Below are 13,899 nucleotides of genomic sequence, written 5' to 3'. Positions count from 1 at the left end.
GCATTTAAAGGTTGCATGGATGAACTACAACAATTGTTCATCCCAGTTTGGCAAAAGAATAAATCAAGGAAGGTAGTGCACCCGTGGCTGACAAGAGAAATTAGGGATAGTATCAATTCCAAAGAAGTAGCATACAAATTAGCCAGAGAAAGTGGCTCACCTGAGGACTGGGAGAAATTCAGAGTTCAGCAGAGGAGGACAAAGGGCTTAATTAGGAAGGGGAAAAAAGATTATGAGAGAAAACTGGCAGAGAACATAAAAACGGACTGTAAAAGCTTTTATAGATATGTAAAAAGGAAAAGACTGGTAAATACAAATGTAGGTCCCCTGCAGACAGAAACAGGTGAATTGATTATGGGGAGCAAGGACATGGCAGACCAATTGAATAATTACTTTGGTTCTGTCTTCACTAAGGAGGACATAAATAATCTTCCAGAAATAGTAAGGGACAGAGGGTCCAGTGAGATGGAGGAACTGAGTGAAATACATGTTAGTAGGGAAGTGGTGTTAGGTAAATTGAAGGGATTGAAGGCAGATAAATGCCCAGGGCCAGATGGTCTGCATCCTAGAGTGCTTAAGGAAGTAGCCCAAGAAATAGTGGATGCATTAGTGATAATTTTTCAAAACTCGTTAGATTCTGGACTAGTTCCTGAGGATTGGAGGGTGGCTAATGTAACCCCACTTTTTAAAAAAGAAGGGAGAGAGAAACCGGGGAATTATAGACCGGTTAGCCTAACGTCGGTGGTGGGGAAACTGCTGGAGTCAGTTATCAAGGATGTGATAACAGCACATTTGGAAAGTGGTGAAATGATCGGACAAAGTCAGCATGGATTTGTGAAAGGAAAACCATGTCTGACGAATCTCATAGAATTTTTTGAGGATGTAACTAGTAGAGTGGATAGGGGAGAACCAGTGGATGTGGTATATTTGGATTTTCAAAAGGCTTTTGACAAGGTCCCACACAGATTAGTGTGCAAACTTAAAGCACACGGTATTGGGGGTAAGGTATTGGTGTGGGTGGAGAATTGGTTAGCAGACAGGAAGCAAAGAGTGGGAATAAACGGGACCTTTTCAGAATGGCAGGCGGTGACTAGTGGGGTACCGCAAGGCTCAGTGCTGGGACCCCAGTTGTTTACAATATATATTAATGACTTGGATGAGGGAATTAAATGCAGCATCTCCAAGTTTGCGGATGACACGAAGTTGGGTGGCAGTGTTAACAGTGAGGAGGATGCTAAGAGGATGCAGGGTGACTTGGATAGGTTGGGTGAGTGGGCAAACTCATGGCAGATGCAATTTAATGTGGATAACTGTGAAGTTATCCACTTTGGTGGCAAAAATAGGAAAACAGATTATTATCTGAATGGTGGCCGATTAGGAAAAGGGGAGGTGCAACGAGACCTGGGTGTCATTATACACCAGTCATTGAAAGTGGGCATGCAGGTACAGCAGGCGGTGAAAAAGGCGAATGGTATGCTGGCATTTATAGCGAGAGGATTCGAGTACAGGAGCAGGGAGGTACTACTGCAGTTGTACAAGGCCTTGGTGAGACCACACCTGGAGTATTGTGTGCAGTTTTGGTCCCCTAATCTGAGGAAAGACATCTTTGCCATAGAGGGAATACAAAGAAGGTTCACCAGATTGATTCCTGGGATGGCAGGACTTTCATATGAAGAAAGACTGGATGAACTGGGCTTGTACTCGTTGGATTTTAGAAGATTGAGGGGGGATCTGATTGAAACGTATAAGATCCTAAAGGGATTGGACAGGCTAGATGCAGGAAGATTGTTCCCGATGTTGGGGAAGTCCAGAACGAGGGGTCACAGTTTGAGGATAGAGGGGAAGCCTTTTAGGACCGAGATTAGGAAAAACTTCTTCACACAGAGAGTGGTGAATCTGTGGAATTCTCTGCCACAGGAAACAGTTGAGGCCAGTTCATTGGCTATATTTAAGAGGGAGTTAGATATGGCCCTTGTGGCTATGGGGGTCGGGGGTATGGAGGGAAGGCTGGGGCGGGGTTCTGAGTTGGATAATCAGCCATGATCATAATAAATGGCGGTGCAGGCTCGAAGGGCCAAATGGCCTACTCCTGCACCTATTTTCTATGTTTCTATGTTTCTATTCCTTCCCTGACCCCGGAGGCCTACTTGTGGCTGCAGCTTCTCTGAACGCCTCTTTTACTGTTGAATCCAGCACTTGCACCAGAGTGAATTTCACTTCCAGAATTCTAGAGAGTTGGTTCCCTCAGGGTTAGTAGCACCTAACCATGTGACATCAGTGCAAATGTGTGTGGGAGAAACAGTTTGTGGAACGCAAGGAGAATTTCGAGTTGCTCTTCCAGAAAGCTAATTGCATTGGAGCAGGAGTGCTAAAAAAAAATAAAATTCATTAATGGTTGCATTGCAGAAGGACATTTCATTTCTGTGTTAAAGTTCAATATACACTAAAAGTAGCCCCTTTGCAAAGTTTGTCTAAGGAACTGTTTTGCTCTATAGATTTCTGAATAGCAATAGAAGTTGCTAAAGATCTTAAGATCTTTTTAAATAAAAGATGTAGGGGATTCACGTGATTGTTTAGAATCTTGTTGCACATTAGGATTCCGTTTAAATACATTATAGGGGCACAGAGTTGTGAGTTGTTCCCACACAATGGATTCTCAGTGCCATATTTGTCAACTGAAAAATGTAAACCATTTGTGATCTTGACGATATCCTGGCCGTTAGCTGAAAATCTTCTTGACAAAGTAAATAAAACAACTGACAGCAGTGTCAGATGGGATTCAGATTGCATTACTCGTGTAAAATCACTGGCCATAGAATTAAAGCACAGGTGACAAGCCAGATTAATAGTAAGTTATTATTTGCGCTTGGCAGAATGGAGTTTGATTTGTGCATGCTTACCCCTACGTAGAGCTATCCCCCTTTAGTGACATGACACTGCATTGGAAGAGTGAGATCAATCATTGCGTAAAATGGGCCCCATGAGAGTTGGAGTACTCACAACTGGGTTTCAGAGTCAACTCCAGAATCATATTACAAATACCACATTGAAATCCTGTCTTAGTGGGAAAGGCAACAAAGGTTAGGACAAAAGAATACTTACTTAAGTTGAATTAAAGTAATTATTGGAACATACAGTATGTTACATTTAGACTCAGTTTATTGGCACCAGGAAGTTTAAAGATGAAAAACATGTTCTAACACTGATGAGTTTCACACTGCTAAACTGAAATATAATTCCTAACAAGTTGTAGGTAAGAAATTAAAATAAGTGTTTGGGGAAAAAAGACTGGCGTGTAAAACCCACAGTCAAATTGATGAATGTTCCTTGTAGCCTCGGCGTGCTCTCCTCTCTCGGCCCAAGTTACAGACCGATGTAAGAGGACGACAGGGGGCACGGTTGTCCACTACCAGACGAGGCATCCAGCCAAAAGCTAAACCTCTTGGTAAGACTCAAAAATTTGTTTTCATTATTCCAAGCTTTACCTAATAACTAAGTATGTTTAGAAACTGGAATTGTAGTAAGTATTGTATGGAAATGCAAATAACTTCAAACATACATTTATGTAGTATAGGTGGGGTGCACAGGAAGGGGTGAGGGCAAGGCACTGGCATCTGTCCTCCCCAGAATCATCAAGAACATAAGAATGTGAACATTTGGGCAGGTATGGGTTTAATTTATGTGTGTTTCACAAGACCCTTCAAAAGAGGTCAAAACTAAATTTCTATGTAATATGCTTATACAAAAGTGATGCATACAAGTACTAAGTTAAATAAAAGACACATAAAGTTGAGGCTTTATACCACATTGGTCAGACTGCACTTGGGAGTATTGTGAGCATTTCTGGGCCTCTTATATAAAAAAGGGTGTGCTGTCATCAGACAGACTCCAGAGGAAGTTCACAAGAATGAAAGCATTATCGTATGAGAAGCTTTTGATGACGCTGGGCCTGTACTCATTGGAGTTTAGAAGAATGAGGGTGGAGCTCAGTGAAACCTATTGAATATTGAAAGGCCTAGATAGAGGGGTGTAGAGAGGATGTATCCTACAGTAGGTGTGTCTAGGACCAGAGGGCACAGCCTCAAAATAGAAGAGCGTCACTTTAAAGCAGAGATGAGGAAGAATTTCTTTAGAGGCTAGTGAATGTCTGGAATTCATTGCCACAGATCGCCGTGGAGGCCAAGTCATTGGGTATATTTAAAGAAGAGGTTGATGGGTTCTTGTTTAATAAGGGCATCAAACAAGGCAGGAGAATGGAGTTGAGAGGGATAATAAATCAGCCATGATAGAATGGCAGAGCAGACTCGATGGGCTGAGCAGCCTAATTCTACCCCTATGTCTTATGGTCTTATAATTAAAACCCCATTAAAAATAGGATTCCAATGAGATTGTATACTGTAGTTCTAATCATGAAATGGTGTAATTCCCCAGAGTTCTTTTATAACATGGTCACAATTTTTGGCAGTTATTATACCTAAGGTGAGTGTTTTCTGTACTTTAGTTTGGATTGTAATTGACAGGAATCAGTGTTAGTATTTATTCCACAAACATTACACTATTTTTCAGCAACACACATCAAAGTTGCTGGTGAACGCAGCAGGCCAGGCAGCATCTCTAGGAAGAGGTACAGTCAACGTTTCAGGCCGAGACCCTTCGTCAGGACTAACTGAAGGAAGAGTTAGTAAGAGATTTGGGAGGGGGAGGGGGAGATCCAAAATGATAGGAGATCCAAAATGAATGGAGCCAAGAGCTGGACAGGTGATTGGCAAAGGGGATATGAGAGGATCATGGGACAGGAGGCCCAGGGAGAAAGACAAGGTGGGGGGGGGGAACCCAGAGGATGGGCAAGGGGTATAGTCAGAGGGACAGAGGGAGAAAAAGGAGAGTGAGAGAAAGAATGTGTGTATAAAAATAAATAGCGGATGGGGTACGAGGGGGAGGTGGGGCATTAGCGGAAGTTAGAGAAGTCGATGTTCATGCCATCAGGTTGGAGGCTACCCAGACGGAATATAAGGTGTTGTTCCTCCAACCTGAGTGTGGCTTCATCTTTACAGTACAGGAGGCCGTGGATAGACATGTCAGAATGGGAATGGGATGTGGAATTAAAATGTGTGGCCACTGGGAGATCCTGCTTTCTCTGGCAGACAGAGCGTAGGTGTTCAGCAAAGCGGTCTCCCAGTCTGCGTCGGGTCTCGCCAATATATAGAAGGCCACATCGGGAGCACCGGACGCAGTATATCACCCCAGCCGACTCACAGGTGAAGTGTTGCCTCACCTGGAAGGACTGACTGGGGCCCTGAATGGTGGTAAGGGAGGAAGTGTAAGGGTAGTTGTAGCACTTGTTCCGCTTACAAGGGTAAGTGCCAGGAGGGAGATCAGTGGGGAGGGATGGGGTACAAGGATAAGTGCTATTTTTCAGAATGGTATTTGAATGCTTCTTGGACACAAAGATGGGCGGTCTCCTATATTCTCACCACAATCCATAAACTGAAGTATTTGTCTTTACAGGTATATGGTGCATTCTAGTGGCTTTCTAAACTTTGCTATTCCTCATCTAACCTATTGCTGCTTCTTCATATTTATACATGAGCTACCGTATAATTAGAGTGATATGATTAGCACATTATTTGCATAAAACAGCATTATTTTGTAATGCCAATGACATCTTTGAAGATACCACACTAAACTAGAAATACATGGAATGGTGCAGTGCAGAACAGGCCCTTTGACCCATCATGTCTGTGCTAACCATGATGCCAATCTAAGCTAATCCCATCTGCTTGCACATGGTTCATATCCCTCTTTTCCCTGTCCATTCGTGTGCCTGTCTCAAAGCTTGTGTGTGCCTATAACTGTATATCTGTTTCTACCACCTACTTAGCAGAGTGTTCCAATCACCCATCACCCTGTGTATTAAAAAAAACATTGCCTTACAAGTCTCCATTCAACTTCCCCATTTCAACCTATATCTATGCTCTCTAGCATTTGACTTCTCCACCCTAGATTAAAGACTGCCTAACCTATCCATGTCTACAGCACCCTTTCTGTTTTTGGCCACTACATTTGGCTTTTGTTATTTGATAGAATAATTTCAGGTCAGTCTGCCTTTGTGTATTTCTTTTGATTAGAGACCGTTACAGGGCAAAAGGAGAATTACAGGAACGAGAGGAAGAAATTCAGTCAGACAAAATGGGCAGCAATAAATCACATCATGGTGTCAGAAGCTAACAGCTAATCTTCTAGTTATGTGACAAGATTATCTATCCAGCATATTGAATAAATATGTGTTATGGTTGGTGGATTGACTTTATCATCATCTTTTGGTGTTCAGTGTCAGAATTATTTAGAAAAATAAGCTTACTGTGTTTTACTTGGATTCTGACAGAGCAAAAGAGATCAGTGACCTTCACTGAAATGCAACAGGAGAGCATGGCCACTCAGCAACAGGCAACCATTGTAGAAGGAAAGGAAAGTGCACCAGAGCAAACGGAGGGCAGCGTTCCAGGATCTGCCGCAGAGCCATCTTCAACCCCCACTTCACCTGTTTCAGCAGCACCACTTGCATGCCCTTCAAATCAGGATCCAGGCATGCTCGAGAGCAGCCAGGTAAATATACTTAAAAGGAAGCTAAAAGTTGGGAAAAAAAATTACCAATAAAATGTCAATGTCGTGCTTTTAAAAAAAAGTCAAATGCTTACTGGCTTCTTCATATGATGATGAAACAAATACATTCATAAGGCATATTTCCTGCCATGAGTTTTCAAAGCTTAGTCCCTCGTGCATGAAAGCAACAATACGATTTATACAGCAGATCCTCACAATCAATATTGTTAGAATTAATCTATCCTGGTGTTTTTGGCTGAATGATGATCATTAATCAGAACATCAGGGGAACTACATCGTTATTAAGAAAACATTTTTTATTCTTAGTAGAAGGCAGATAAGGAACACACACAAAATGCTGGGGGAGCTCAGCAGATCAGGCAGCACCTATGGAAAGGAATTAACAGTCGATGCTTCGGGCTGAGACCCTTCATCAGGACTGGAAAGGAAGATGAAAGAAGCCAGAATAAGAAGGGGAGAGGGGATAGAGTAAAAACTAGAAGGTGATAAGTGAAGTAGCTGAAGGGTCAGCTCTGTGAGTGGGGAAGGGGTATGAAGTGAGGAACAGGATTTCCCAGTGACCAACCATTTAAATTCCACTGCCTATTTCCGTTCCAACATGTCAGTCCATGGCCTCCTGTACTGCCACGATGAGCCAACTCTCAGACTGGAGGAGCAACGCCTCATAATCCATCTGAGTAGCCTCCAACCTGACAGCATGAACATCAATTTCTCTACCTTCTGGTAATTTTTATCCCCTCCACCTCCACTCTTTTATCCATTCCCCTTTCTGACTCACCTCATACTTCTCCACACCTGCCTCACACCTCCCTCTAATGCCCCTCCTCCTTCCCTTTCTTCCATGGTCCGTTCTCTCCTATCAGATTCCTTTTATTCAGCCATTACTTTTTCCACCTATCACCTCCCAGCTTTTCACTTCATCCCCCTTCCTCCATCCAGCCACCTGCTCCCTCACCTATTACCCTCTAGTTTATACTCCTTCCCCTCCCCATCTTCTTATTTTGGTCTTCTTCCCCTTTCCGTTCCGGTCCTGATGAGCGGTCAGCCTGAAATGTTGACTCTTCATTCCTTTCCATACATGCTGCCTGACCTGTCGAGTTCCTCCAGCATTTTGTGTGTGTGTTACTCTGGATTTCAGCATTTGCAGAATCTCGTTTTTAAGAAGGCAAACAAGATCTGGTTAACTTTTTATCTGAATTATCTGCAAAACTTCACACTGAAATCTGCTGGGTTAGTTCAATTAGGCATTTAGATTAGATTATGAGGACACGCAGTCCCCTTTTATTGTCATTTAGTAATGCATGCATTTACATGAACTAACTAACCAGAACAGAGGCAAAAGGTGGAGTAACCCATACTCATACTGATTTCGGACTCTGTGACTTATATCCTTTCTAAAATGTGATGGTTATTGATTCTATGAAATGACAGCGTTTAAACAAAGTCAAGTTGACAATTAGGACGTAAATGTTTTCTAATGATATCTAAGCTAATTTATGGAATCATAACTTTAGAAAAACAGAAGCTGTTGAATCCATTGCATGTGTGGGCACCATGGTGGCATAGCAGTCAGCATGACGCTGTTACAGCTCGGTGCATCAGAGTTCAATCTCAGCATCCTCTGCAGGGCGTCTAGACGTCCTCCCATGGAATGTGTTTTCTCCGGGTGCTCCAGCTTCCTCCCACAGTCCAGAGACATACTGTCAAGCTAATTGGTCATTGGTAAATTGTCCCATGATTAGGTCAGGGTTAAATCGGGGTTGTTGGGGGTTGCTGGGTGGCACGGCATGATAGGCTAGAATGATCTATTCTGCACTGTAGCTCTAAATAAATAAATGCCAATGAGGTGCCAACATACACACATCCTGTTTCTGTTGTCCCATGAACAAGGATGTTCCTCTTTAAAGCTTGCACTTATTTTCTCTGTGATGCACATACGTTTTCTCAAGCTTTGATATCTTTGATGGATTCTCCTTCATTGTTTTTATTCAACAATCCTGTGAATGAGAAATGAAAGACATTCTCCAAACCTTGTGGTGATCAGGTTTAATTTTTCATGCTAGTGTATTGATGATGGAAAGTGAATTTGTGTTAAGTTTAAATTCACCTTCACAAAATCGTATATTGTTTTGAATTCTATTTGAACTGAAATGAACTCTTTAATCCTATACTTTCTCTAGTTCTTCCAGTGCCAAATTGTAATAGAGTAAGTTAAATGAGGTCTTCTTGAGCTGAAGATGGTGTGGTACGGGATCTGGGGATTCAGGATAAAGAGAAAAATTAAATAAATATGTAATGTTGTTTCACTTTATATAGTTGATGTGGCAGCATGTACTGCTGCAAAAGATGGTGTGATATTAATTCTATCTTACATAATCAGTCCACTGTTGCCATAAAATATGTGGAAGTTTGTCATAAGCTCGAGTTGACCAGGAAACAGGGATGCCAAGCAAACCCTTCAGCACTTTCCTGAGCCTCCAAATTACCTCCGAAGTTTTGTAATGCTACTCAATTTAAGTTATGAGAGACTTGAATGATTTTTCAATTAGATAGATGATTTTGCCGTGAGTTTACTCAAGGGAAATTGTAGCTATTGGTAGCAATGTGAAATTTCATTCATTGGTACTTGCATTTTAGATGGTTAAGTGACTGTGGACTGATTTGTAGAGCAGCAAATGATCAGAACTGGTCAAGAGAATAAGGCATATGCATCTGCTGCTGTGCTTTGAGAAGATATTGAATATGTGAAAATAGAAAAAAAAGAGATAAAAGAAAAGATAGGGTGATGATTTATTGAACTGATGTTCTAACACAGTGAGAGTGACAATTAGATCCTGTTCTGTGGAATTTAGTTTTTTAAGTTGCAAGTCTCTAAATTAAACTGAGCAGCAGGTAGACACAGGCAAACCAAATGTCTACAGGGAAAGGAAAAAGAGAAGTCAAAGTACAAGAGAGTGAAGTCTGCTCCTGCTAATCCTAAAGTTAAAAGAAGGATTAAGAATTGCATGAGTATATTTTGTCTGCTGCATTCAGCTGAAGAACAGAGTTGTGTAAGGGCCTTGATAGACAGGGAAGAGAATGAACTTTATTCTGGTCATAACTATCTATAAAATTGCTGAAACAATATAAATTTTGGGATATTGTTGGCCATGGAATTATTCAACAATATATTGGAAGTACCTCTCAGGGTTTATTTTAACAATGATAATGTATAAAGACACAGAGTCTGACACATAATGGCAAAACTGTGCACTGTCCTCTCAATACAAAGGCAGTATATTCTAAAAAACACTGCACTGCCAATCCATGACTTCTCCTTTAGAACTGTAGAATAAGATGGCCTCTATAAAAAAAACTGTGCATCATTCACAGGGATGATCAACAACAGTGAACGGGCACAGTTTGAGTCCAGGTTGCCCAGAGCATTGCTTCAGGAAGGATAAAAGGAATACCACTCCACCTATTATAAAACAGTGCTTATATTTTTTTAGGTGAAGCCAGCGTTTTCAGAGAGTGCACATAAAGATCGTAACAAAGAAAACATGGTGCAAATTCAGACAGAGCCACCAGAACAGGTCTCACTTCTTCACAGTGAAGGCATTGGAGGTCTTGAAATAAGCAACTTACCTGAACATCAAGAAACTGCCCTGTACATCAGTGAAGAGGATGGGACAGAAAATCCTCTCCTTTCGAATCCATTAGTTATGTCACATGATGAATCTGGTGAGACTAATGCAAGTACGGATGAATCCCACGTTTAAAGCAGTATTCCCCTGGGACGGAGAACTTTTCGTCCTCCTTCATTGTAATTCAAGTTCCATCATTTTTTCAGTAAATGTTACGATCAGTAATATGGTTCATGTCGGCTAACTGACTAGTCCTGTGTAAACTGTGTTATTGTCTAGATCTTTTAACAAAGGTATTTATTCCTGATGTTTCAAGATAGCTGGTCAAAGTCAAAAATGTATGTGAAAATATTGTCTGCTGGAAAACTAATTTGGTGAATTTCATTCTCATAAATTTTATTAGTAGTTTACAGAATTTGTTGATCCAAGGCAACTGCGGAACAATGTGCCATCATGTGACTAGTGCAAGGAACTATTCATTAACATTCCAAAGCTTAGTCGGTGAATTACCAGCCATAAATGTATTGCTTTAATGAAGTCTGATTCGTGATTTGTGTGTCTCAAGTCTTGATGGTCTGTTGTAAAATAGCACCACTGGAAACAAATTATTGCCTTATGAGTGTATTGTACTACAGAAGTGAACTCGTTTTATGTGAATCAGCTTATAGAGTCAGATCATGTAATATACAATAAAGCCAAGTTATTTGTCTTCCAGATCTAACTTGTCAGGAATTTTGCTATTTCAATCTAATGCCAGTGAGTAGCATAAACCGTATCTCAGTTTGTTATTTACATTGTAGTTGCTTTCTTTTCCTTTGTAACCCTAGATAAGACAAAACCTTGAAAACTTTCGATGATTTGTAATTATGGTGGACATTGAGATGCATATTTCAGTGTTAATGTGACGTGTCTAAAATATTATGGGAGTATTAATCAACAATAGAGTTATTTAGTTCAGTTTGTCATTTACGTGAACTACCTAACCTGAACAGATACAGAAGGTAACGTAACTCCTGTATTGATTTCAGATTCTGTGATTTACATCCTTTCCAAAATGTGATGGTTATTGATTTGGAATTGGTTTATTTAGATAAGCTTTTCTTGCATACTGTTCATACAAATGAAATCGTTAACATAGTGTAACTATGCTGCCAGTGTAACCATGAAGGTAGATAAATCACCTGGACCAAATGGTCCACACCCAAGGGTTCTGAAAGTTTGTGGAGGCATTAGTAATGATCTTTCAACAATCAATAGATTCTGGCATGTTTCTGGAGGACTGGAAAATTGAAAATGTTACTCCACTCTTCAAGAAGGAAGAAAGGGGTTTATAGGCCTGTTAGACTGTCATCAAAGCTGGCTGGTGGTGTCATGCCATCCGTGCCAGACTTCAAGGCATGTGGTCCCGGGTTCAAATCCAGTCTGCTCCTTGCACACTTTCCATCCACGCTGAGTTGAGAGTCGAGCTAGCAACTTGGCCTTGTAAAAAAGCCATAAATGCTAAAGAGATGACAAAGTTGCATCTGATGCACCACAAGGTACGAAAGGAATAGCAATAAAACGTCTGACCTCAGTGGTTGGGAAGATATTAGAGTCAATTATTAAGGTTGTGGTTTTGGAGTACTTGGAGGCACATGATAAAATAGGCCATAGTCAGCATGGTTTCCTTAAGGGAAAATCTTGCCTGATAAATCTGTTGGAAATCTTTGAAGAAATAAAGCAGGATAGGCAAAGGAGAACCGGAGAATGTTGTGTACTTCAATTTTCAAAGTGCTGCTTAACAAGTTCAGAGCTCATGATGTTACAAGAAAGATACTAGCATGGATAGAGCATTGACTGACTGGCAGAAGGCAAAGAGTGGGAATAAAGGGAGCCTTTTCTGTCTGGCTGTCGGTGACTAGTGGTTGTCCATAGGGGTCTGTGTTGGGACTAGTTCTTTTTACATTATATGTCAATGATTTGAATGATGGAATTAAAGCCTTTGTGGCAAAGTTTGCAGACAATACGAAGCTAGGTGTGGGGGGGGGGGGGTAGTGTCGAGGAAGCAGGGAGGCTGCAGAAGGACCTGGACAAATTAGGAGGATGGGCAATTAAGTGGGAGATAGAATAGTGCTGGGAAGAGTATGTTCATACACTTTGATAGAAGAAATATAAGAGTAGACTATTTACCAAATGGAAGGAAAGTACAAAAATCTGAGGTGGAAACAGACTTAGAAGTCTTTGTGTAGGATTTCCTAAAAGACAATTTTCAGACTGAGTCAGTGGTGAGGAAGGCAAATGCAACATTAGCATTCATTTCAAGGGGATTGTTTCTTAGATAAAGGGCCCAAAACTGCTCACAATTCTCCAACTGAGGCCTCACCAGTGCCTTATAAACTCTCAACATTACATCCTTGCTTTTTATAGCATGAGTAGATCTTTCCCATGCAGGGCAGGGCAGTGGAATAGCAAAGAGCATGTGCACTGGTTCGCAATGTTTTCGAGCTTGCTCCCCATTTTGTGTTAGTGAGCTTATTCAGGATGTTGTTTTGTGCGCTCACTTTTGCCTTTGTCTTATTGATGTGGTTCTTGAAAGTAAGGCATCTGTCAAGGGTGACTCCTAAGTAGATAGGGTGCTCGCAATGCGTCAGCGTTGCTCCACACCAGGTAGGATAGACTGAGGGGAGTCAGTGGATGTCAATCAGTCAATGAGGTAATATCAGTGAAAGTGAGAAAAGGGCAATTATTTTGATAAGGTTATATCATAAGTCCAGTAGTAACAGGAATTAGAAGAACAGATACAAAGACAAGATGTAGTTAAAAACTGCAGTAGGTGATTTTAACTTTCCCAGTATTGACTGGGATTTTCTCAATGTAAGGAGGGTGGCTCGGGTGGAATTTGTAAAATGCATTTGAGAAGTTTTTGAAGCTGTGTGTAGAGTTCTACTTGGGAAGAGGTGTTAATGGATCTTAGAGAATAAGGATGAGCAAGTGATGGAAGTGTCTCTTGAAGAACCCTTTGGAAGCAAGAACCCTAGTTCACTAAATTTTAAAGTAATCACAGAAAAAGAAGATGATCCTAGATTTAGGTTTAGGGGAGCGCCAATTTCAACAGTATGCGGCAGGAAGTGGCAAAAGTAGATTGGGGCCGCAGCTAGAGGGAAAACAGTATTTAGAAAGTGGGGAGGAGTTGGGGGCACATTTAACAGTGAGAAAGTAAGAACTCTTAAGTCAGCACATTTGTAATACAGGTAAATGTAGGGAACTTGTATTCAAAGGAAATTAAAGTTTTGGTCACCGTTGGAAGTACAGGGCAGGTACTGGCATTTGGTTTCATTTGAACAGGTACTTGGACAGGGAGGAGTAGAGGGATATGAACCTATTGCAGGCAAATGAGACTGACATATGTGGGCATCATGATCAACTTGGGCAGAAGGGTGTATTTCTCTGCTGTGCAGCTCTGACTGTGTATGCAAGCAATTGACCAAACAGATGTATGAGGGGTGATTGATATGTTCGTGGCCTAAAGTAGGAGTCAATTTTAGAAAACCTAGCACATTTATTTTTCAACATAGTCCCCTCCTACATGTACACACTTAGTCCAACGGTCGTGGAGCATACGGATCCCTTCTTTGTAGAAGTGGTCCACAACAGGGGTGATTGATAAGTT

At 41.2% G+C, this 13,899-nt stretch overlaps 1 protein-coding gene across 8 annotated transcripts in view; it reads left to right on the top strand.

Annotated features, from left to right (window-relative positions):
* Positions 1–11,521, top strand: part of LOC134348442 (protein unc-80 homolog) — a 238,655-nt gene extending 227,134 nt beyond the window's left edge. For all 8 annotated transcript variants that reach the window (XM_063051833.1, XM_063051834.1, XM_063051828.1 and 5 more), the window contains 3 exons: positions 3,334–3,445; positions 6,386–6,606; positions 10,116–11,521. In XM_063051833.1, the coding sequence (XP_062907903.1) occupies positions 3,334–3,445; positions 6,386–6,606; positions 10,116–10,385 (603 nt within the window). In that variant the 3' untranslated portion in view covers positions 10,386–11,521. The remainder of the gene's footprint in view (positions 1–3,333; positions 3,446–6,385; positions 6,607–10,115) is intronic.
* Positions 11,522–13,899: the final 2,378 nt, after the last annotated feature.

Source organism: Mobula hypostoma, chromosome 6 (assembly GCF_963921235.1).
Source record: "Mobula hypostoma chromosome 6, sMobHyp1.1, whole genome shotgun sequence".
In the NCBI taxonomy this organism is placed as follows: domain Eukaryota; kingdom Metazoa; phylum Chordata; class Chondrichthyes; order Myliobatiformes; family Myliobatidae; genus Mobula; species Mobula hypostoma.
Note: the sequence above shows the minus strand (reverse complement) of the source record. Positions and strands in the feature narration are given on the sequence as shown.